General features: G+C 39.7%; 1 protein-coding gene across 1 annotated transcript in view; it reads right to left on the reverse strand.

Annotated features, from left to right (window-relative positions):
• The window catches only part of SOAT1 (sterol O-acyltransferase 1), a 61,215-nt gene that overhangs the window by 14,619 nt on the left and 19,856 nt on the right, over positions 1–26,740 (reverse strand). The window contains exons 3-5 of the mRNA XM_030823927.1: positions 15,340–15,398; positions 3,530–3,681; positions 1,320–1,379 (exon numbers count right to left, since the gene is read on the reverse strand). Coding sequence (XP_030679787.1) covers positions 1,320–1,379; positions 3,530–3,681; positions 15,340–15,398 — 271 coding nt within the window. The remainder of the gene's footprint in view (positions 1–1,319; positions 1,380–3,529; positions 3,682–15,339; positions 15,399–26,740) is intronic.

Raw genomic sequence — 26,740 nt, forward strand, 5'->3', positions numbered from 1 at the left:
GCTAAGAATTTTTTTAATCCTATTCATACATTCTACTCCCTAAATTTAATATATATTAAGTACTATCTATTTCCAAAATGTTAAAATTGACATGAATTTCTATAACGTTGATCATGATGATGATGATAACCAACTACTACCCTACACATCTATAAAACTCAACCATTTACAAAGATTTTACCTTCTCCTCATTGACTTTTGTATTTAAGACTGGTCTAATTTTCTTTTAGAATATAACAATAATATAGATGACTTTTCCTAAATAAATCTTTTATATCTGACTAAAACAGTTTTTTTAACTTGTTTTAACTTGTTTTTGGAAAGATAATGCTAACCTTTTAAATGATTTTGAGTAATATAATATACTACTACTCAATCTCTGGACTAAGGATCTTCACAGTCTAATAAAAACTCATCTAAGCCATAGAAAACATGTTCTGTTTCCTTGGTTAAAATTTTTTTTAATATGTAATTTTGTTTATTTTTCATGTATAAATTCTATCATTAAAATCCTAATTATAATGTTTAAAATAAATTTTCTTTTCCCTTTTATGTGAAAAGCCTGCGTTTTCCCCAAGATGTAAATTTTAAAAGATTAATTCCTTCAAACTACAGTGTGACAGAACACTGAACACTGTACATTACATGCTTAGAAAACACTGAACAGCACATTGCATGCTTAGAAAACTGGCCTTCTTATCTAGGGGAAATAGTAAACATCAACTTGACTCACAGAAAGTAACTTTTGATAAGCATAAGATGTCTTCTTAAAGAAAAGTACACTTTTTTTTTATTCAGACAGTCTTGCTCTGTCACCCAGGCTGGAGTTGCTGGGTGTTGCACCTAGCGCTCAGGCTGGAGTGCAGGGGCACGATCTCGGCCCATTGCAACCTCCACCCTCTCAGGCTCAAGCGATCCTCCTGTCTCAGACTCCTGAGTAACTGGGATTACAGGCATGCACCACCAAGCCTGGCTAATTTTTTGTATTTTTTGTAGAGAGAGTCTTGCCATGTTGCCCAAACTGGTCTTGAACTCCTGGACTCAAGCGATCTGCCTGCCTCAGCCTCCCAAAGTGCTAGGATTACAGGTGTGAGTCACAGTGCCAAGCCCAGATAACCATTCTTATCCCTAACTCCTCTTTTGAAACTAGATACAGAACCAAAAGATCAGAAAGGAGCAAGAGAGAGCACACAACAAAAAAACCCACTAATGATTTATACTGATACAGAACTCATTACATGTCCATATACTAAGCAATGATTCTATCAGAATAGTTTAAAAAAAATCAAACATATTTAAAAACAACTAAAAGTACTCACTCTAAGAGAGAGCGCCTTGCAATAAAAATCTTTCCTTGTTCTGGAGGTGCTCTCAAATCCCTGCGAAGAGGAAAAATTAAAACAAGATATAAGTACTTCAAGTATTATAAGAAATCTAATCCCACAGACAAGAGAATATACCAATAACACCATCCAACATTAATTGACCAATGACCTTTTCACTACTAGGATTACAGACGCCCGCCACCATGCCCAGCTAAAACAGATCCAAATATTGTGTTACAGTTTTTATGTATGTTATTTCATTTACCCCCTCTGAACAATCCTGTGAGGCAGGTACATCTACAACTCTTAAGAAGGGAAAGGTCGCCACACCCAGCCCCTGTGGACCTTGGCAATCACTTTTCCTTCTTGTAGAGATCCCCTAAGGTCATAGACAGGCCTCTAAGCACACTCTACTCCAGGTCATATATGCTGTTATTGATCTGTCCTCTGAAACTGCACTGATATTTACCATACCCTTCCTGATATCAAAGGACTTCCAGCAACTCCCAACAGCCTCCTGATCTTAGAGGTTGCTGCAAGTTACTAAAAACTCCCATTTTAACATCTTGCTCATCTTCTTTAGGGCTTTTCGTACTACTACCAGTACTTAACTATAATTGGTCAAAACTATTCTCCAGAACATCAGTCTATGTCTCCGAACAGGGGCATAAAACTGAGAAGAGCATGGAATGGCAAGTTAACATATATTAGCCTTTGATAGCCTTCACTCGATTATTCTGGATGAACCACCAATTAGAAAAGTATACACTAATCGCACTGTACTTTATTACAAGTATTGTATAGAGTGCAATAGAGAGGCACGTATTAATATGATTTTTTTTTTGAGTCAGTATCATTCTGTTACCCAGGCTGAAGTGCAGTGGCGTGATCTCAGCTCACTGCAACCTCCTTCCTCTGGGTTTGAGTGATTCTCCTGCCTCAGCCTCCCGAGTAGCTGGGATTATAGGCACTTGCCACGGCACCCGGCTAATTTTTGTATTTTTAGTAGAGACAGGGTTTCACCATCTTGGCCAGGCTGGTCTTGAACTCCTGACCTCATGATCTACCTGCCTTGACCTCCCAAAGTGCTGGGATTACAGGCGTGAGCCACCATGCCCAGCCACGATATGATTAAGAGCAAGGACTCTAGAGCAAGACTCTAGGTTCAAATCCCTGCTATGTAATTTTGGACATTTAATTAAGTACTCTGTGCTTTAGTTTCCTAATCTGTAACATGCGGATAGTTACAGTTATCTGTTTCATAGTATCACTGTTTGGTTTAAATGAATTCATCATGTAGAACACTCAGCAAGTGTTGGCTATGTTGTTTTATTAGTCAGTTTTGTTTTTTTTTGTGTGTGTGTTTTTTTTTTTTGTTTTTTTTTTTTTTTTGGAGACAGGGTCTCTGTTGCCCAGGCTGGAGTGCAGTGGCATGATCTTGGCTCACTACAACCTCTGCCTCCCAGGTTCAAGCGATTCTCATGCCTCAGTCTCCTGCGTAGCTGGGACGACAGGCGTGCACCACCACGTCCAGCTAATTGTTGTATTTTTTGGTAGAGACAGGGTTTCACCATGTTGTCCAGGCTGGTCTCAAACAACTGACCTCAAGTGATCCACCCGTCTCACTCTCCCAAAGTGCTGAGATTACAGGTATGAGCCACCACGCCTGACCTTATTAGTCAGTCTTTTGTGTTTTTTTTTTTTTTTTTGGAGACAGAGTCTCTCTCTGGAGTGCAGTGGCACAATCTCTGCTCACTGCAACCCCCGCCTCTTGGGTTCAAGCGATCCTCAAGCCTCAGCCTCCCAAGTAGCAGCAATTACAGGTGCCCGCCACCACGCCCAGCTATATTTTGTATTTTTAGTAGAGACAAATGGTTAAATAACCATGTTGGCCAGGCTAGTCTTGAACTCCTGACCTCAGGTGATCCACCTGCCTCGGCTTTCCAAAGTGCTGAGATTACAGGTGTGAGCCACTGTGCCCGGCATTAGTCTTAAAAGAGGTATGCATGTATGTTATAATTTATACGTAAAGACAAAGAAAACCCTACCCCCCTTCAAATGGTTAAATAACTTTCCCAATGTAACACATAGCCAATAAAAAGTGGTACCAGGGTGTGAACTCAAACATATTTGCTGCAGTCCATTTTAACCATTGAACTATACTGAGAAGATGTTTGCATTAAAAGAAAATAGCACATACTTACTTCACTCTATGGTTGTTTTTCCCTCCTTCAAGAACAGAAAAGGTTGTGAGAGCACATCCACCATTATCTAATGATGCTGATTTTTCAATGAGGTTGGTCACAAAATCATCAAAGTGACTGCCAACTTCCTTCATAAAAAATGGCTTCAATTCCTAGAATTTTAAAACAAAGAAAAAGATGGGGAACTAATACATGCTTGTGAGTCATTAGCATTTCTCTAAAGGGCTACCTTAAACAGAGCTGGATCAAAAGAAAGGCATAGTGAGTTCGCAGCAGTAAAAGCAAAAAATAAATTCCTGTATCTGACTTGAAGTTCCAGAAACAGCTACCTAAAAAGCAACATAGTGATTTATATACCCTTTTAAAATGTATACCCCTTGTAAGCATAAAACAAAATACCTCAGCCTCCCAAGTAGCTAGGATCACAGGTGTGCGCCACCACTTCCGGAAAATATTTTATTTTTGGTAGAGACAGGGTCTCCCTATGTTGCCCAAGCTGAACTCTAGGGATCAAGCAATCCTCCCGCCTCAGCTTCCCAAAATGTTAGAATTACAGGCAGGTGCCACTGTGCCTTATCCCCACGTTATAATTACCATAATTCTAAGTTCTCTCTCTTTTTTTTTTTTTTTTTTGAGACGGAGTTTTCCTCTTGTTGCCCAGGCTGGAGTGCAATGGCACAATCTCGGCTCACCGCAACCTCCGCCTCCTGGGTTCAAGCGATTCTCCTGCCTCAGATTCCCGAGTAGCTGGGATTACAGGCATGTGCCACCACACTCGGCTAATTTCGTATTTTTCGTAGAGACGGGGTTTCTCCATGTTGGTCAGGCTGGTCTCCAACTCCCAACCTCAGGTGATCCGCCCACCTCGGCCTCCCAAAGTGCTGGGATTACAGGCATGAGCCACCGCGCCTGGCCCAGTATTGTAAATTTCTTTCACAATTTCCCTCATCTATGACCCCCAAATCTCTGACACCTCAGACGGTACAGAACATTACTTAAAAGTAACTATTTTAATATGATCAATTCATATATTTTCTTTTCTTGAGGTAACATTCATATGTGAGTAGTTTAGGTATCCATATGTGAGACAAAACAACAAACCAAAAAAAAGCCATATTTACTCATTTCTGCTTGCCAACACAATTTCAAAAAGTTCTTGACTCTATGATGATACACAGCTTTCCAAATACTTTTAAGACAAAATAAAACACACACTCCCCCCACATCTCTTGCCTAAGTCACTATATTCCTTGAGATAATAACCTTGCCTTTTCCTATAAATAAAATGACAGTAATTACACTTCTATAATCTATAACCAAATATAGTCTTACACCAAACCTTAACATATTCTACTCTAATATAACTTCTAACTTCTAAACAAACATAATGTAAATTTACAAATGCAAAAACCCCCACCACCTATACATAAACAGTAGACTGAAATACAGTGCCAGAAAAGGCTAACCAAACCTCTCTATAAGACTACTCCCAGGCAGCAGGCTCTGTCTACAGTTCTCAATAAGACTTCTAAATACACTAACTTTAATTCTTAAAAAGCTTTTCTTTAGTTGACAATCACAGCGACTACGAAGGGGCTCAAGAATATACTGCCCAGGGTCATCTGGAGCACTGCAAGGAACTGGAGCCTTGGTACAGCACAGGCCCTTTGAGCCCCTCTGGCTCCGCCATGGTTGCAGACCACTGGGTGAGCTTCTGACCTCCCACTTGGTTGACAGTCCTGAATATTATTCAGCTAGCTGCTTTCACCACTTGACAAAAAAGTGAGTTCTTCCTTGAAACTTTTTTTTTTTTTTTTTTTTTTGAGACGGAGTTTCACTCTTGTTGCCCAGTCTGGAGGGCAACGGCACGATCTTAGCTCACCGCAACCTCCGCCTCCCAGGTTCAAGCAATTCTCCTGCCTCAGCCTCCCAAGTAGCTAGGATTATAGGTATGCACCACCACACCCAGCCCATTTTGTACTTTTAGTAGAGACAGGGCTTCTCCATGGTGGTCAGGCTGGTCTGGAACCTCAGGTGATTCGCCTGCCTTGGCCTCCCAAAGTGCTGGGATTACAGACGTGAGCCACCGTGCCCAGCCTGAAACTTTTATCTTTTTAAATAGAGATGTGGTCTCACTATGTTGGCCAGACTGGTCTTGAACCCCTGGCCTCAAATGATCCACCATCTACCTCAGCCTCCCGAAGTGCTGGGATTACAGGTGTGAGCCACTGTGCCCAGCCAAGACTGTGTGTGTGTGTGTGTGTGTGTGTGTTTGAGAAGGGGAATATCCTAGTTAAAAGATACTACGAAGAAAAAGATATGTGAGGTTGTCTGATTGGCCAGGTTGTACAGGTGTTTTCCCTTTCAACTTGATTCTATAAACAAAGCTCGGCAGGATAGAAACTATTACACATGGATAATGGTCTGGAACTGAAAGCACACAGGATAGCACCTGACACAGTTATCACTCTCCAGGTATTCATTGTTCCAACCTCTCCCCCTCGGTCTGAGCTATCCTATGAGGAACAATAAAACAATGTACAATAAAAATTGTAATTTAAGCAAATCCTATCATTTAATGCTTTTATTGTTAAAAGGTAACTAAACCTACCACGTTCCTTTACATGGCATTATAATTACATGCCTAATGTTCATTTCCTAATGCCCTTCTCCTCTTTCTCTGAGGAATTAAAGTTGATAGAAGGTGCTGCCACTGGGGCACAAGGAAGAAAGAACTCTGCTCTGTGGACGTTTCCTGAATCTCCTCCTTTCACAGATCCTAGCAGTGATGACAATAACGAGTAACTGCTTATTATTGTTACTCCCTTTGTAAGAGGGAATATTAAGAAATATAGTACAGAAACAGTCCACTTCTGCCTTCTGACTTCTATCACATGAAACTTGTTAATTAGAACTCAGTATGTGATCACTAATAAATCTGAATAATGTCTGGTATCAGTAACCTGAAAATAATGTTGAGGTTATAGGCTTTCTAATTTGCTTATCTTTTCAATCTCATATCTGCTGATACTAATTTCATGCAGCCAGTGGACTCTGACAGCCCTAGCACCATGACAGATGGATGGAGAGAAGGAAGGAAGGGAGAAGGGCTTGAAGAAGGGAGGAGGCAGTTAACTAGAAACTAGAAAAGGTGCTTTTTTAGGTAATCTAGTAAACTATATTTTTAGAGCTTAAGGAAACCTTTTGTATTAAATAAGCAGCTGAATTAGATAACCTCTAAGATTCCAAGAATAGGAATCAACCATGATACAAAGACCCTATGGTTGGAACACATAGTTAAAGGAACAAATGATAGTGATCAGAGATAAGCCTGGAAAAGCAAGTAGGGACTAGATCATGGATCTTTAAGCCATTTTAAGAATTTTTCATCCTAAAGACATCTGGAAGTCAATGACATTTTAAGCACAAGATTTGTAAACATGTTCAGATTTGCATTTTAGAAAGATAACTCTTCTACCTAAAAAGGCTTCCAGGCAGACATTACTTTGGACTGAGTATTATAATGAAAAAAGGTCAGGGTCATTTATGGGTAAATAACTCTTTCAAAGGTACAGAGACATAAAACAATCTTAAAGTATGCTGAAAGAAAAAAACAAAGTAAACCAATCAGTAAATAATAATATTTTCAGTGTCTCAAAAAAAAAAAAAAAGTAGGTCCCTTGATCACAATTTCTTCAAAAATGGTTTTAAAGAACATTATACTCTAACTCCACAAGGTCATATGATTGCTAGTCTAAAAATTATTTCTTTCTCTGATTTGCTGCCTGTCTTTGCACAGAGAATCTTTTAATCTTGGTGGCATGGTACCAGAAACCTGACCTTTCTGAGCAAAACAAGTAACACAATGGAACAGGTAATACAGTGCTCAGGACTTATACTAAATTGACTCCTCAGAAAGGTCTCCTGATAATTCACTCTAAAGTTCTTTCTATTCTCTCTTACTGAATCTCATTCTTTTCCTTCATTGCACTTACTTGAAATTCTATATATTATTGCTTTTTGGCATCTCACTGTCTGCCCTCCACCCAACTGATTTTAAACACCGTATCTTTTTGTTAACTGATAATTTTGTATTTTTAGTAGAGACGGGATTTCACAATGTTGCCCAGGCTGGTCTCAAACTCCTGGCCTCAAATGATCTGCCTGCCTTGGCCTCCCAAAGTGCTGGGTTTACAGGCGTGAGCCACTGTGCCTGGCCAAAGAACATTTTTAAGGTATCTAATTAAGTCACTGTCCCCTTGCTCATGCATTTTATATATAGTGTTCTCAGTTAGCATGAGAACAGAAAACACAACTTCTTTAAAATCCCAGCACTTAATGCAGTACCTGACAGACAAAGAAACCAAGTAGGCATTCATTAAATTGAACTGCTGAACATTCGAGGGCAACAGGACAGGTACCTGTCTACCTTTTGTAAGTGATGAAATCATAAAGCACAATAAACTGACTTTCACAAAATTATTCAAAATAGACTAGAGATTCTTACACTTGTGCATTTAAATGAGAAAAGGCAGAAAGGAAAAATCAGAAAAATGTATAGTCACACCTGCATAGCAAAAAGGTCAAATTTGACCAGTAGATTGCGGCAGCAAAGAAAAATGGACAGCCACAGTAGAAACTGTTATTTGTCAACCCTATCAATGCCTACCCGCTTTCTTAGTACTAGAATCCCTGATTTCTATCTGGGCACATGACTGCTTAGAATAAATAAATTTTCCAGTCTCTCTTTGCACCTAGGTAGCCAATGAGATACGGGTGGAAATGGTTTGTCAAAGTCCACGGAAAATTTCCTTAACAGACACAGATACCTGTTCCTTACCCCCACTCCTTTCCCTCAATTTGGCCACTTGGAACTCAGATGAAATGACTAGAGCCATTTGGGCAATGAGGAGGACCACAGCCTATGAATGTGAAACTGCCTTTGCAAAGACTATGACAGTGAGAAACGTCTAGCATGTCTGACTCCATCATGCTTCTAGCCTCACAGGCTGGCCATCCTTGCTCATTCCTGAGCAGAGGCCAATCTAACTGTGGGAGAAATTCATGGTTTGATGTAAGGAAATAATAGTCCCTCCCCAAAATTGACCCCCTTTCTTGTTGGGAACTGAAACCACCTTTGTAAGACTAAAGAAAGGCCACAAGATTAGGATTATGGGAGGGACCTGAATTCTGCTAAAATGTAGGCACAGCTTGCCTTTCTGTAATAGTTTACTGTACCCAAAGTCACAAGATTTGTGACTTCCGCAACCGCTCCTATGGAAAACATCACTACTATAAGAACCTAAGATTGGGCTTCTGAGATGTTTTTCTGATCTTTGAATTCTGGCGACTGAACGGCTTGCCCCCTAAACCCATGACTGGTCCTGTGACCCCCCACCCAGAGGCTGACTCTGCGCATGAGAACTGTCTTCCACACCCCTATGATTTCAACCCCAACTAATCAGCAGCATCCACTCCCTAGGTCCCCTGCCTGCCAACTTACCATTAAAAACCCTAGCCTCTGAGTTCTCAGCGGCTGGTGTGTATAATAAACTTCTGTCCTTCCACTTGGCTAGCTTTGCATTAAACTCCTTCTCTACTGCATTACCACTGTCTCAGTCCATTGGTTTTGTCTGTGCAGAGGGTAAGTAGAACCCATCGGGCAATTACAAATGGTGAGACAGGGAACTGGAAGGAACCAAACCAGGGTCCTTGAGGACCATGGAGCCAGTACCAGCTATGGACCTGCTACCTCTGAATTGCTGACATGAGAAAAAGAAATTACTAATCTATAAGCCCCTATTATTTTGTTCACTATTACAGCAAAACCCAATCTTAACTTATACAATAATCAAAGGATTTCTGGACAGAAAATACTTAGACTTGTCTCTCCAGCAGTTGGCCAATAAATCAACAGATAAACACTATCCAAAAACTTTTTTTTTTTTTTTTGAGATGAAGTCTTGCTCTGTTACCCAGGCTGGAGTGCAGTGGTGTGATCTCGACTCACTGCAACCTCCACCTCCTGGGTTCAAGTGATTCTCCTGCTTCCAGAGTACTTGGGACTACAGGTGTGTACCACCAGACCCGCCTCATTTTTTTGTATTTTTAGTAAAGACAGGGTTTCACCATGTTGGTCAGGCTGGTCTCGAACTCATGTGATCCGCCAGACTCAACCTCTCAAAGTGCTGGGATTACAGATGTGAGCTACCATGCCTGGACCAAAAACTTTTTTAGAAGGCGTTACTTGAATGACTGAAAAAACGTGGTGAGAAACTCTTATTCAGACATGACACTTGACTCTTTTTTTTAATTTATTTTTTTGAGACAGAGTTTCACTCTTGTCTCCCAGGCTGGAGCGCAATGCCATGATCTCGGCTCACTGCAAACTGTGCCTCCTGGGTTCAAGCGATTCTCCTGCCTCAGCCTCCCCAGTAGCTAGGATTATAGGCACGCGTCACCACACCCAGCTAATTTTTGTATACTGACTCCTACTCATCACAGTTTGATTATTTAATGGCTGGACAATAGCATAAGGTACTGATGTGAAAAAAACAATATTTGAAATGCTATATAAGAACCAAACAGAATATGTTGCAACAATTTTTTTTTTTTTAAGACAAAGTCTGGCTCTATCACCCAGGCTGGAGTGCAGTGGCACCATCTCGGCTCATTGCAACCTTCCCCTCCTGGGCTCAAATGATCCTCCCACCTCAGCCTCCCGAGTAGCAGGACTACAGGCACACACAATCATGCCCAGCTAATTTTTGTATTTTTTGTAGACACAGGGTTTTGCCATGTTGTCCAGGCTGGTCTCAAATACATGAATTCAAGTGATCCGCCTACCTCGGCCTCCCAAAGTGCTGCGATTACAGGTATGAGCCAATGTGCTTGGCCCAAAAATGTATTTTTAAGAAGGAGAAACAGAAAGTAATTTTTTTCATCCTTCTAATATTCACATGAGACCAAACATTCCCTCTATAAAGTTGTGTACATTATTAAAAGTTCAAGAAATACCAATTAGTAAAGACATTCCCTTTGCCCTTCTTAACATATTCATTTTTCTCTGAAAACTATTCTCAGGGCCGAGGACAGGCATGTAATGTCCAGGCCAGGGCTGTACTATATGACCTTGTCCTTCTGGCCAAAATTCAATTCTCTCTCTTATAATAAATCTGAGGTTCTGAGCTTTGAAAGAAAGTGAGTGGGAACTTTATTATATTGAAATATCTAAAGTATCTAAACTCTTCCTACTAAAATCCTTACTCTTTCCAGAGCTTGAATGTTCATCTTCTCCTAAGATTCTGTGAGATATATTGATATCATTTGAATATATTTTCTTTTAAGCCTAAATAAACCAAAGTAGGCTTCTGTTATTTGCAACCAAAAGAAATAGCTTAACGTAATGTTAAAGCAAAGCTAGGCCAGGGATGGTGGATCCCTCCTGTAATCCCAGCACTTTGGGAGGCCAAGGCAGGAGGATTACTTGAGCTCAGGAGTTTGAGAACAGCCTGGGCAACATAGTGAGACCTTGTTTCTAACAACAAAAGCAAAACTAATTTGATTGTTAATGTAAGTTGGTTGGGACTTTATCATATGAATCTCCCTTGGACTGTTCTAAGATCTTTTAAGTCTTGTTACAACACAATTCTAAGGATTTCAAAAGGTCATAACTCAGAGTTACACAAGTTTGTATGACCCCACTGGCATTAGATAAAAAGTACATACTGAAAACCTTTTTTAACAAGCACGTTAGACCTCGAGGCGACCTTAAGAGATTCAGTCAGTTCAAACCACTAATTTCAACACACTCATGTTATCACTTCCCTCACTCCTCTTCCCTTTAGACTAAAAGGTTTGCTCAATGCTTGACGAACTTCTTCACACTTTTCCTTACTTAATAAGAGCTTCTCTATCTACACATCTAACTTTTCACAGAGTTCTTTGTTGGTTGCCCAATTTGGCAAATAAAAAATATAGGACACTATATTTAAATTTAAATTTCAGATAAATAACTTTTTAGTCTGTCTCAAATATTGCATGATTACTAAAAAAGCATTCATTGTTTATCAGAAATTCAAATTCGACTGGATGTACTGTATTTTACCTGACAACTCTAGTTCTGTGGAGCTGAAACAGCTGCCCGATGGGATTTATCAACTACCTATTCCCTTTACAATAACAAGCAGTGAATTCTGAAAAAGCTTTAGTCAGCTACACAATTATGACATAAACCTTTAGAGCTAAAAGGGACCTTGGAGACAACTAGTGCAATGCTCTCGCTTTAAAGATCAAGGAAAGATGACGTGACGACTGGGAGGCACATGACACAAATTACAAACGACCGGAAAGATTCCTAACTTGCATTTTAAAAAAATTATTTGTAAAAACCCACAAGAGGAATTAGTATGTGAAAAAACAAGCCAAGTTCATGGCTCTGAACAATGTTCACACACCTATCATCTCAAGTCCTTCCATGTTAGTAAATGTCAACCAACAAATCTAAGCAACAACTAAAAAAAGTGACCAATTAGAGATCTCTTATAAATGGGATGATTTAAGTAAGATTATGTATAAAATTATTTATATATTATAAAGCACCTAGTATAAAAGCTTAGCCTGTAAGAGGACTTCTAAATGTGCTTCCCTTCTCCTACTGGCTCATCTGTTTCCTCAGTCTAGAATACTAAAATATTACAATAGCTCCCTGTCTATTCTGACTGTCTCCAAACTCTATATGCCATCCTGAACTTCCAGATCAGAACAGTAGTCCTACTATATCTTGTTCAAAAACATTGCAATTGGCTGGGTGCAGTGGCTCACGCCTGTAATCCCTGCACTTTGGGAGGCCGAGGAGGGGTGGATCATTTGAGGCCAGGAGTTCCAAGACCAGTCTGGCCAACATGGTGAAACCCCGCCTCTACTAAAAATACAAAAATTAGCCGGGCATGGTGGCACATGCCTGTAATCCCAGCTGCTGGGGAGGCTTAGGCAGGAGAATCACTTGAACCTGGGAGGCGGAGGTTGCAGTGATCAGAGATCCTGCCACTGCACTCCAGCCTGGGCGACACAGTGAAACTGTGTCTCAAAAAAACAAAAAAAAGAAATTACAATTAATAAACAATGGTAAAATATTCAATCTCATTAGACAGCAAATAATTGACAATTTTAAAACTTCTAAGTCAAATCACCTAAAGTTCACCAAATGACATTTGGTGACTCATTCACAACAATGCATAGTCTAATACATATAGAGTATATAGTAGGGGTATAAACTAAGTAGTTAGGAATATAGAGTAGAGAGGACATCATTTCAACTGCAATGTTCAGAAAACTGTAGAAGCAGCAAGATTTGACCTAGAATTTGAAGGATATACATTATTTTGATTGGTGAATGGAGAAAGAGGAAATTTCAGATAGAAAGAGCTACACGAATGAGGGCATAAAAATTGAGAAAAAATGCTTTATAATCTAGCCTCAATTTTTCAACTTTTTCTTGCCATTGTGCCCCAACAGAGACACAGATGTCCATCAAGTGCCCTAAAATACGTACAGTGTAAGTTTTCTAACACCATTACCTTTGTTGAGGCCAATACTTCCCTTAACATCAGGGAACAAGTCTTGCACAACTCTGCAACCCTTATGTCACTTGCACAATACACATATTAATACGAGCTAAACCAAGGTCCACCTTTCTTTCAGCTTTTCCCTTACTTCATTCATTACTTTCTCCTTCTAATCCTCCTAAGTGACCAAGCTAAAAGATTTCATAATTTTATTAATATATAAAGCAGACAAGTAGAATATTCTTTAAAAAGTTTTAACTTAAATCTTTGGAACATCCCCCCATTATCTCTCTTCCCGCCACCCCTTTCTACCCCTTTTCCACAAAACCTCTACTTTCCACCCCAAACTCCCTTTCACCTTTGGGTTTGTGATTCTGTATGGGAAAAGGTTCTCCTCCCACTTTAGGTTTTTAAATAGAGGAATGATAGCAGAGACAGACTTACTTTTCACCTATTTGAAACTTGCCCTCACAAATAGAACATAATAAGTTTTTGTGTTCTTGATAAGAAGGGGAGGAGCAAAAGAGGACAAAAGAAGAATTGAAAAAGGAATAACAAAAATGTAGGTATCCTGCTTGACTAGAGAAATAAAAAGGGTCAGAAACACTCTAGTAAACCATAAAAACAAAATTAATTTTAGGCCGAGCGTGATGGCTCACGGGTGTAATCCCAGCACTTTGGGAGGCCGAGGCAGGCGGATCACGAGGTCAGGAGATTGAGACCATCCTGGCTAATGCAGTGAAACCCCATCTCTACTAAAAATTACAAAAAATTAGCCAGGCGTGGTGGCATGTGCCTGCAGTCTCAGCTACTTGGGAGGCTGAGGCAGGAGAATTGCTTGAACTCGGGAGGCGGAGGTTGCAGTGAGCTGAGATCGTGCCACTGCACTCTGGCCTGGGCGACAGAGACTCTGTCTCAAAAAAACAAAAAAAAACAAAAAAACAACTAGCATGTGTCTATACATTAAATATTGTTATTTTCTTAGCCAAAATTATAAATTAGTCATCAGGTAAGAAGTTGCATAACAAATCCTTAAACAATCTCTTATGATGGAGAAACAAAGCACTAATTGGAAAAGACATTCACCAGAAATGACCTTCATCACTGTAGTGCTGGAGGCTTACACAGGTAACTTAATGGAATCAGGAAAAATAAAGTTAAACACCCCATTAACTAGGAGTCTATACCCACAATTTCAAGTGTAGTAAATACATCTTTTGAGTACCACTTTATAAAGCAGTACCGTAAGGGATTACATTGTAGTCATCACAAATATGCCTACAGGATGATGGAAGGAGGACAGGGTAGATCTCTTAATGTTAAGCAAATACGTTCTTTAACAAATTTTCTGTGACAGCATCATCCTTGGACTCAAACAGTACTGATTTCCAACAAATTAGATGAAAGTACAAATACTATGCCCCTGGCCTTGGATGATAACTGAAAAACTAGGTTTGATAATAACAAAGACATTGACATCAAAGTGAGTATAAATAATCTGGCATAGATTTCATGAAATGATTACAAAAATATTTCTAAATCTAGATTATTCTATAAATGCATATGTACATACATATATGCATGTAACTAAATAAATAAAATGGCTACTTCATCTTCATCACTGGATGTTTATATAGTCAAACTGGCCAATGAATTTTGGAAGTGATCTTCTCCTTGGGAAAACAGGAGTTTGCTTTGGATTTTAAGTCAACTTACACCCAGATATTGGATTATAATGTTTTTTTAAAAAAGTGTTCTTTGCCCTCCACAATTTCCTGAGGGTACTGAAGAATTCTGGTTTGTAGAACTATTTATCCCCACTTGAAATGATTTCATGATTTTTTTTTTAAGTTGTTATTTCTACTTCCTTGACAAGGAATCTACTTCTAGATTCAGATTCAACATTTATTGGACAGCTGCTATTTACTATGAACCATGACAGATACTTTCGCAAAGCACTCATACGGACATTCAACACTATCAACTATTAACATGGGGCACTAAAACCAAGATTTGCTGGTAAGAGCCAGAAAATGCCAGTGATAGATGAGATGGGAGAGAAAAAGGCAATCTGGATCCTTATACAGGATGACATGTCAGCAGATCTTATTTTCTTGCTCCACAGGATAACGGCAACTGATGAACTGCTTAAATAATTATCTGAACAATTTAGCATTAAAAATGTTACCAAACAAAACTCTATCTAAAACTACATTTTTGTTTCTAGAAGAGGGAGTTACTTGCCTCTGCCTCTGCTGTCAACTTTATCTTCTTTGCTATCAACTGTTTTATGTCAATTCGACCTATGGGAAGAAAAAAACATGACTTTTAAGTTGATGGATACAGCTACCTAGTAGCACTATCTAAATCATAAAGTTGAAAACAAATACAAAGGTAACTGCGTAAACTGTGGTACAACCATAAAACATGACAGCATGGTTAAAATAACTAGAAGGAAATTTATATGTAAAAATACTCAGAACAAAACTAGTAAATGTACACACAGTAATTACAACGATGTTAATTATGCAATGCTATAGATCTGATTGTGACAGCATGGGAAATTAGATTCCTTGAATAGATTCTACAATTGAGACCACTAAGATGCTGGGTAAAATATTAAAAACCGAAAACCTTTTAAAACTTATTGCCAAGTTAGTACAAATCCAGAGGCAAAAAAAAAAAAAAAAAAAAAAAGGAAAAGAAAATGACACTAGAATCCTAGGGGACATATGAGAAATGTAAGGATTCTCGCCAAATCCTAGAAACCTTGAGCTTCTACACGGACAGCAACACAGGGTACAGTATTTTTGCAGAATAGTACACAGGGGACAATACTTTACAGAATGGCAAAGTCTAGGGCCTGCCCAAAATGGGAAGTCTAACAGGATACTGCCACATAAAACTAGGGACCACACATAAGGCTACATCCTCAGTGTATAAGAAACCAAAACAGAAGGAAATGTGTCTGTCTCTACTTGATGCTGTGCAGAGAGGGAAAATTTGCCCCAAGAAATCATAACCCCCTCACTAGAGTTTGCAATCTAAACTCACACTATCTACGTGGTCTGAAAAATCTGAGATAAATATGTTCTAAAGCTAACCCAAGGTGGGTCTCCAGGCTACTGGCAGACACAAGTGCAATTCCTCCCTGGAAGATTACAATATCAATCAAGGCCGTACAGAATTCCAACAGATAAAGTTACCATAAAAAGAAGAAGCTTGTCCCAGCTATTCGGAGGCTGAGGCAGGAGAATCGCTTGAACCTGGGAGGCGGAGGTTGCAGTGAGCTCAGATTGCGCCACTGCACGTCAGCCTGGATGACAGAGTGAGACTCTGTCTCAAAAAAAAGAAAAAAAGGAAAATAGTCAAACTTCATAAAACATACTAGGAAACTAGGCAGAATAAATGGGAAACAGCAGAAACAAAAGCCAAGAGATGCAGATCTGAAAAACTAAAGATAATGGAATTGTTACTTTTAGGACAAAAAAATCAGAATGATTAATATGTCAAGGGAAATAAAAGTGAAACTTGAAAACACAGAAAAGGAAGGTTGGGCATGGGGGTGCACACTTGTAATCCTAGCGCTTTAGGAGGCTGGTGGGGAGGATTGTTTGTTGCCAGGAGTTCAAGACCAGCCTGGACAACATAGCAAGACCCCATCTCTACAAAAAAAAGTTTTAAAATTAGCCAGGCATGGTGGTGCATGCCCGTAGTCCCAGCTACCTGGGAGGCTGAGGTGAGAGGATCACTTGAACCCAAGAATTTGAGCCCGCAGTGAGCGTGATCACACCACTGCACTCCAGCCTGGGCAACACAGTGAGACCCTGTCTCAAAAAAAAAAAATGGAAAGAAAAAAGGAAGGAAAACATAAGCAAGGAACAAGAAACCATTTAACCAAACAGGTTTGAAAAAACCCAACAAGATTCCTCAAAACAAAAAAAAACTGAAGTTTCAAATTCAATGGATAAATTAAACAGTAGATTAAACATGTCTGAAGAGAGTACTAGTAAATGGGAATATAGATCAAAGGAAATTATACAGAGGATAGCCTAGAGAAATAGTGACAGAGAATAATACAGAGGTTAAAAGACACAGAACAGGTCCAACCAAACAGCCAACTGGAGATGGGAGCCAACCACAGCTGCACTAGAGATGGAGGATAGTTCCACAACAAATACTTCTGACTTGGAATTTCTGCAGACTATAATGGAGGAAATCATTATGTTATACAGTCTTAGGATGAACATGAATGATAAAGATATAATGGTTCAGGCTACGCATGGTGCCTCATGCCTGTAATCCCCACACTTTGGGAGACCAAGTGGCGAGGATCAGTTGAGCCTAGGGGTTTGAGACCATCTTGGGCAATGTAGCAAGACCCTATATCTACAATAAATGTTTTTAAAAATACAATGGTTCAAAAGAAAGTCTCAGAGGATATTTGCCAACATGCCAAGAAAAAATAAAAATGCCATACCTCAACCAGAAATGATTGCAAAGGATGACAAGGATTATGTCCAAGAATGTGAGTTCATGGCTGGGCATGGTGGCTCATGCCTGTAATCCCAGTACCTTGGGAGGCCGAGGCGGGAGGATCACCTGAGGTCAGGAATTCGAGACCAGCCTGGCCAACATGGCGAAACCCTACCTGTACTAAAACTATAAAAATTATCCAGGCATGGTGGCAGACACCTATAATGCCAGCTACTTGGGAGGCCAAAGCAGGGACAAGTGCTTGAACCCAGGAGGCGGAGGTTGCAGTGAGACGAGATCGCGCCACTGCATTCCAGCCTGGGAGACAGAATGAGACTCCATCTCAAAAAAAAAAAAAATACAAAAATTTGACAGGCCATGGTGGCGTGTGCCTGTAGTTCCTGACACTTGGGAAGATGGCAGGACAATCACTTGAACCTGGGAGGTGGAAGCTTCAATGAGCCGAAATTATGCTACTGCACTCCAGCTTGGGCAACAGACCGAGACTCTGTCTCAAAAAAATAAATAAATAAAATAAAATAATGTGAATTCATCAACTTTATAATATCTGATGCAAATAAAAGGTGCCATGAAGAAAATGGAATAAAAATTGAACTAAGTAAGTCTAAAGACATCCCATATTCATTGACTAGAAGATTTAATATTGTTAATATGGCAATGCTCCCCAATTTTTCTATAGATTTAAAGCAATACTGACTAAAATTTCACCTGGCTTCTTTGCAAAAATTGACTAGCTGATTCTAAAATTCATACAGAAATTCAAGAACACAGAATAGCCATACAAATCATGAAAAAGAAAATAACAAAGCTGGAAAACTCACACTTCCCAATTTTAGAGATAGACACATAGATGATCAATGGAAAAGAACTGAGAGTCCAGAAATAAAGATTCACCTTTATGATTATTAATAACTGATTTTTGACAAGGGTGCCAAGAAAAATGCAGAAAGATTCTTCTTTTCAACAAATGGAGCTGGGACAACTTAATAGCCACATGAAAAAGCATGGAGATGGACGTGGAACTCACACCATATGTAGAAACTAACTCAAAAAGGATCAAATACCTAAAAATACGGAAGAAAACAGAGGCCTTGGGCTAGACAATGACTTCTTAAACACCAAAAGAACAATCAACATTAGAAAATATAAAAAAACTATATTGATAGATTCTATCAAAATTTAAGTCACTTTTGTGCTACAAAGAACACCATCAAGAAAGTAAAAAGACAACCCACAGAATGGGAAAAAAAATTTCGCAAATATGATTAGGGACTTGTATCCAGAATATACAAAGAACTCTTACAATTCAACATTAAAAAGACAAATAGGCCAGGCATGGTGGCTCACATCTGTAACCACAGCACTTTGGGAGGCCAAGGTGGGAGGATCACTTAAGCCCAGGAGTTTGAGACCAGCCTGGACAATATGGCAAAACCCCTTCTCTACTAAAAATATAAAAGTTAGCTGGGCGTGCGGATGCGCACCTGTAGTCTCAGCTACTTGGGAGGCTAAGGTGAGAGGATCACTTGAACCTATGAGGCAGAAGTTGCAGTAAGCCAAGAATGTGCCACTGCACTCCAACCTAGGCTACAGAGCTAGACTATCTCAAAAATAAAGTAAAATAAAATAAAAAAATAAAAGGACAAATAGTCCAATTAAAACAGGCAAAGTAGGCCGGGTGCGGTGGCTCATGCCTGTAATCCCAGCACTTTGGGAGGCCAAGGCGGGTGGATCACCAGAGGTCGGGAGTTTGAGACCAGCCTGACCGATACGGAGAAACCCCGTCTCTACTAAAAATACAAAATTAGCCGGGCATGGTGGCACATGCCTGTAATCCCAGCTACTTGGGAGGCTGAGGCAGGTGAATCGCTTGAACCCAGGAGGCGGAGGTTGCAGTGAGCCAAGATAGCGCCATTGCTCTCTAGCCTGGGTGACAGAGTGAGACTCGGTCTTAAAAAAAAAAAAAAAAAAAATGCAAAGTAACTGAACAGATATTTCTCTTAAAAATAGAAATGCCCAATAACCACATGAAAAGACACTCAACATCCCTGGCCATCAGGAAAATTCAAATCAAAAGTACGATGAGGTATCATTTCACACCCACTAGGATGGTTATAATCAAAAACAAAAACAATAACAAGTGTTGGCTTGAATGTGGAGAAAGAAACTTCAACTATCCAGGACACTGCTGGTGGGAATGTTAAATGGTGTAGTGCTTTGAATAACCGTCTGGAAGTTCCTCGACAGATTAAACACAGAGCCAACATATGACCTAGTAATTCCATTCCTAGGTATATACACCAGAGAAATAAAAACATGCCCTTTCAAAAACTTGTATATGAATATTTATGGGCAGCATTAGTCATAATAATAGAAAGTGGAAACAAATACCCATAAACTGAAAAACAGATTAATAAAATGTAGTATATCCATAAAATGGATTACTAAAAAAGAAACATTAATTAACCAGAAGAAATATTAATACATGCTATAATATGGGTGAAACGTAAACATTTTGCCAAGTGAAAAGAGGAAGTCACAAAAGACTACACATTGTATGATCCTATTTACATAACAGTGTCCAGAACAGATAACTACTGAGACAGACAAAACACTGGTGGTTGCCTAGAGAGTGAGGCGCGGGGCGCGGGGTTACGACAAAAAGGGAGTAACTGCTAATGGGTACAGGGTTTTGGGGAGGTGATGCTAAAAATACTCGAAAATTCATTTCATTCTAATTTCTCTGTTCTGAAATATTCCTTTCTGTATATTAAGTTACAGTAATGTAGTTTCCTGGTGTTTAACTTGACTAACTGCGGTATTCTGACTGATAATCTTTTTCGTAATTTTATAACAAAAATTGGATTTGAAAGGTATGACAGTATTTTCTATGAGAATGTGCTGCTCTGTGTAACTCCTGTGTATGGTGCATACTGAGCTTTATTATTGTCACAGATTTAGAGACAGTTTCTTATTTTCACACTGAATCATGGTACCACTATAATTTTAAAAGCAGTGAGATTAATTTATCTCTGCCCTTTTAATAAAATATGGGTAGAGTTTTTGGGGCTTTTTTTGAGACAGGATCTCACTCTGTCATCTAGGTTGGACTGCAGTGGCACAATCACAGCTCACTGCAGCCTCTAACACTTGAGCTCAAGTGATCCTCCTCCATCAGCCGTCCCACTAGCTGGGACCATAGATGTGTGCCACCACACCCAGCTAATTTTTTTTTAAGTGTTTTGTAGAGACAAGGTCTCACTATGTTGCCCTGGCTGGTCTTGACTTGAACTCCTGGCCTCCAGCAATCCTCCTGCCTCGGCCTCCCAAAATGCTGCGATTATAGGCATGTGTCGCCATGCCTGGCCCAGGGTAGAGTTAATTTTGAATGCCATCTGCCATTATTCACAAATGAGTTTGTGAATAATGAGATACTAAATATCTTTATTCTATCTTTTTAATAAAGTGTCAAGTTATCTGTTATATTATGGGAGCCGAGAAACATCAGACATCATTATGTGCACAGACCTACACAGGTAAGTGAATGAAAGAGAATGGAATGAATACTGAAAAGTGTGAAACAGAAAACTACAACGTCTAGTTTGCTATCTTCGTTAAAAAAAAAAACAACCCTATGATAATGAACTATCATTTTGGCAGATGAATTTTTAAAATTGGGAATTTGTATGTTCTCATTTATTCTACATGGTAATAGCTTAAGTATTTTTATTTCAGCATTGACAATTGCTATTGTATATTTTGCCTAAAAAGGAAGATTAAAAGCCATTCAAATTTATAAAAGTAATTTCCCAGAAAAAATACACTGAACAGAAATATTTACTTTGCCAAAATGAACTTTGGAGGCATATTTGGGATAATTTAAGCTTAAGAACCCCTTCCCTTAAAAACAAACCATAAAAACATAAAAACAAACTCATACGCATACTGCTTTATAACCTTTTTTCACTTAATATATTGTAAACATTTTTCCCTGTCATTACATATTCTTCTATATTATTTTCATTGCCCTATTACTCTGTTTTTATGGTAGAAATATAATTTAATCTTCTATTGGACATTTCTTTTCACAGTATGTCGCTTGGAAAAAAGACATGAAGAATGAGAAGGTACAAAATGCATCTAATCAGAGCTCTATAGGGAGAGACAATATTTGAGGTGACTACAGCTGAGAATTGGCCAGAACTGTTGAAAGACACAAATTCTAGGACAAAGTCAAAGAATTCCAAGCAGATAAATAATCTACTTAGTGCTGGGCGCGGTGGCTCACGCCTGCAATCCCAGCACTTTGGGAAGCCAAGGCAGGTGGATCACCTGAGGTCGGGGGTTTGAGACCAGCCTGACCAACATGGAGAAACCCCGTCTCTACTACAAATACAAAATTAGGTGGGCATGGTGGCACATGCCTGTGATCCCAGCTACTCGGGAGGCTAAGGCAGGAGAATCGCTTGAACCGGGGAGGCGGAGGTTGCAGTGAGCCGAGATCACACCATTGCACTCCAGCCTGGGCAACAAGAGTGAAACTCCATCTCAAAAGAAAAAATAATAATAATAATCTACTTAGATATATCACAGTGAAACTGTCTGACGCAGGGGTTAAAAAAAACTAAAAGCACCCAGAAAGAATATCAACTACGCAAGTACTGCAATTACAACGCGTGCCTGACTTAACATCAATGGAAGCCAGGAGACAGTGGAATGTCTCAATTATCGACAGTGGCAGAGTTGATGACTGGGAAGACGGCTAGAGGTCATATAATAACAAGGGCTTTGAGGAAACTAAGAATTTTATGCAGGAAAATACTGAGCTGAAATTAGAAGATGCAAAGGACCACATAACAGAGAAATGCAATAAATCCAGACAAAAAGTGATGTTGTAAATGGCAAGGAGAACGGTGAGCAGAGGATTAATTTGAGATATTTACAAATTGGTAACTGATTAAGAAATATAAGGGAAGACAAATGTCCATTTGATTTTTCAGTAAGTTATATGAATATATTTTTAATTTAGTTCTATGACCAGACCATGATTTCATAAATAAACTATTTCACAAATAAATGAAGACAAAAGCTTCTTTCCTTCAACTAATTCAGCTACCGTGGGGGAGGAGGAGTGGTAAGGAGACTGTAAAAGATTAATTTTCACTACTCGTGCGTCCCTTCCAAAGAGAATGTCTATCCATAAATAACATGACAGCCATCATTACAAACAGGCTTTGGGACGCAGCCACTGGAAAGTGAGAAAACAGGTTTGTTCACAGAGTCTCTGAAGACCTCACTGAAAATGACAAAGTTAAGTAAGTGGAAGAAAAATATATTTTAAAATGCCAATTCATTTTCCTTTACCTTCAAAATACCTCCTCATACAATATTCCAAAGAAATTCTTAACTTTCTACAATTTAAAATTTAAAAATTAGATGTTAAAAAAAGTCAAAAGAATGCCTAAAAGCTAATATCCACTGCTTTTTTTTTTTTTTTTTTTTTTTTAAAGACAGGTTCTCACTCTGTTGCCCAGGCTAGGGGGCAGTGGCTATGGCATGATCATAGCTCACTGTGGCCTGGAACTCCTAGGCTCAAGGGATCCTCCCGCCTCAGCCTCCCAAGTAGCTAGGACTACAGGCACATGCCACCACACTCATGTGCCACCACACCCACCTAATTTAAAAAAAAAAAATTTTGTAAAGGCAGAGCCTCGCTATGTTGCCCAGGCTGGTCTTGAACTCCTGGCCTCCAGCAATCCTCATGCCTTGGCATCTGAAATTGTTAGGATTACAAGGATGAGCCACCATCCCCACCCGCATCCAATGATTTGAAGAACTATTTACGAGCACTCAACTCAAGGTTTCTCCATGTCTAAAACACTGACCCTGAAACAATGATAAGCCAGGACTGAGGATGATGTAATTTCTGAATCATTTGCCTACCTCTAGTAACACACTAACTGCTAACACTAGGAGTCAGTTATTTGCTATCCGAAACTTAATAGAACCCCACATAAGTCCATAAGGAAAACTATTCAACATTTTTTCCCTTAAATTTCTGATTTCTAAAAAAATCAGCCTTGCAATACTTATCTTCATGAATAAAAGCTATCTTTTAAAACCTACTATATTTAATGGGAATGTTTAAAATTTATTCCTTGACATGTCAAAAATCTTATTTTAACCAGTTTTGATGAAAATTTTTGTAAAATTATGACATGCTTTGCCACCCTAAAAAAAACACCAGACTCCAGGTGTGCTGGCTCACACCTATTATCATCCCAGCACTTTGTGAGGCTGAGACAGCAGGGTCGCTTGAAGCCAGGAGTTTGAGACCAGCCTGAGCAACAAAGCGAGACCCCCATTCTCTACAAAAAAATAAAACAAAAATGTACTTTACCCTACATAATCTTCAAGACAAGAGAGATCCACTGTTGTACTATACTATTATAGTGATACCTTTAGCAAAAACAGAAATGAGGAGTGCAATCAGGCCCCATTCAGCAGTCCCGGGGAGCTGTGCCTTTCTACCTAGGCTGCTTCCACAGTGTTCTCCCTAACAATCCTATACTTCTATTACTATAGTCAATCTACCGCCAAAGTTACACAGAAGAAAAGAGACAAATAACCAGGCTTGTTAAATTGGTAACTAATTTACTCAATGTATATACTCATCCATTAAGTAAAAGCCCACTGAGGACCCAATACATGCAGGGCAAACCCTCCCTTCAGGATCTCAAGAGAAAACTACAAATAGGGAAAAGGACAATACAGAGAAGCGCTGTGGGAGAATAACGGGTGTAGGAGGCTTTTGCAGAGGAGTTAATATTTGAACTGAGTCTCAAATAATAAAGAAAAATTATGGTGAACGAATGCTAGAAACATTATTCCAGGCAAAGGAATGAAGTATGAAGACTTGTTGGATTTTTCCGAGGCCTGAGGCTCAGTCAGATGCCTCTTAATGCCATGCTCTCTTTTCTTGACAATATTGTATTTAATAGGCTTTGGCCTAAGGGAAGCTTATCTACTTACTTTCTAGGCCACTAGTTACATTCCTGATCAGTGTCATCCTATAAACATACAATGTGTGGCCAGGCGCGGTGGCTCACACCTGTAATCCCAGTACTTTGGGAGGCCGAGGCAGGCGGATCACCAGAGGTCAGGAGTTCGAGACCAGCCTGACCAACATGGGGAAACCCCGTCTCTACTAAAAATACAAAATTAGCCAGGCGTGGTGGTGCATGCCTATAATTCCAGCTACCTGGGAGGCTGAGGCAAGAGAATCGCTTGAACCTGGGACGTGGAGGTTGCGGTGAGCCAAGATCGCACCATTGTACTCCAGCCTGGGAAACAAGAGCAAAACTCGGTCTAAAAAAAAAAAAAACATATATATATATATATATATATACACACACATATATATACATAAAATGTGAATCACCATGTGTAATTTTAAAATTTTTAAGAGCCACATTAAAAAGAAACGGGTGCCAGTAAGTCTGAAATCTGACATATCACAACTATAGTGTTTCTCAATCCAGACTAGCCACATTTCAGGTGCTCAACCAGACTATATTAAACAGTGTACTTCTAGTGGCGACCATATTGAACAATGTAATTCTAGATGAAGAGTCAGAAAGCTTTTTCCGTAATGGGCAGTATAGTCTGCAACTATGTAACAACTACTCAACTCTACTGTGATAACATGAGAAAGCACTACAAACACAAAAGAATGAACATGGCCACGTTTCCCAACTTTGTTCTAGATGGCCAAGTTTACTGTAAATCTGGTTGGCAAATAAAACGGACAAGTACATACACATTATTTTTTATAATGTAACATAGCCATGGTGAACACTGCCAGTTGCTTCCCAAATAAGGACATGCATGTCACTGCCTTTGCCAGAAACTGATTTAAAAATGGGCCTGAGTATTAGGCAGCAAAGAGATGACCCACTCAAGCTTATTGACTAGGAAAAATTTAAAGAGGTCCTTATTGTACGTGCGTGGTCAGAGTTTAAGAAAAGCAACAAGGATGGTAAGGATGATGTGGAATTCTAGGGCTAGTAATAAACATCAGGAAAGCTGTTACTATCCTGAGGCCAGAAAGGGCAAAGGGGGTAAAGGGTTAGTGGAACCCAGAGAGAACTCTTTAGAGAGAAATATTAGAAAGGAGCGATGGTTACCTACCAGGGAGAGAACCTTAGTTACAAACACACCCACCTTACTCTCTGCTCTTAGATCTCCTGAAGTTCCCCAACTGGCCAAGCCTAACAGAACCACACAGGGCATTGGAGACTATTGTTACAGTTCTTAAGGTCAGTCTCCCAGGAAACAAAGTAGGGTAGAAAAGATTGGAGAGGGGGCCGGGCGCGGTGGCTCATGCTTGTAATCCCAGCACTTTGGGAGGCCGAGGCGGGCGGATCACGAGGTCAGGAGATCGAGACCACGGTGAAACCCCATCTCTACTAAAAATACAAAAAATTAGCCGGGCGTGGTGGCGGGCGCCTGTAGTCCCAGCTACTCAGAGAGGCTGAGAGAGGAGAATGGCATGAACCCGGGAGGCGGAGCTTGCAGTGAGCCGAGATTGCGCCACTGCACTCCAGCCTGGGCGACAGAGTGAGACTCCGTCTCAAAAAAAAAAAATAAAAAATAAAAGACTGGAGAGGCAAAAGGTAGACAGCTAGCATAACTTTTAATCTAACTCTGGCCAATGAGACATGAGAAGTCTGTTGGGGAATTTCTAGGGAAGGTTTCATCGCTAAAGAGAAAGACAGGGAAAGAGACAGTTTCTCTTCTGATAGAAGTCATTGTTTTGGTTTTCCAGTTTTCTTAACCAGCACGGACTTACTAACCCTCTGTCATTATTTCTATCTGTCCCTTATCACCACCACCAATTTCCTGGACCCACCATGCCACACGCCGACTCCAGAAATTACCTGCTATCTGCCTTCTGATTCCAAATTGCCATGCGCTACAGAAAAAGTTAGGAAAATGGGCCCATTCTAAACTGCTGCTGTCAAGCCTCAGGCAGGCCTGCAATGAAAATATGCAATCTTTGTCTCTGCCTCTTGATGAATCTCTGTGACATTCCTCACAAAAGTTAGTTCGAAACCTTTCCCACTTTCAAGTCCCAGCCCCACCAAGT

Source organism: Nomascus leucogenys, chromosome 12 (assembly GCF_006542625.1).
Source record: "Nomascus leucogenys isolate Asia chromosome 12, Asia_NLE_v1, whole genome shotgun sequence".
Lineage (NCBI taxonomy): Eukaryota > Metazoa > Chordata > Mammalia > Primates > Hylobatidae > Nomascus > Nomascus leucogenys.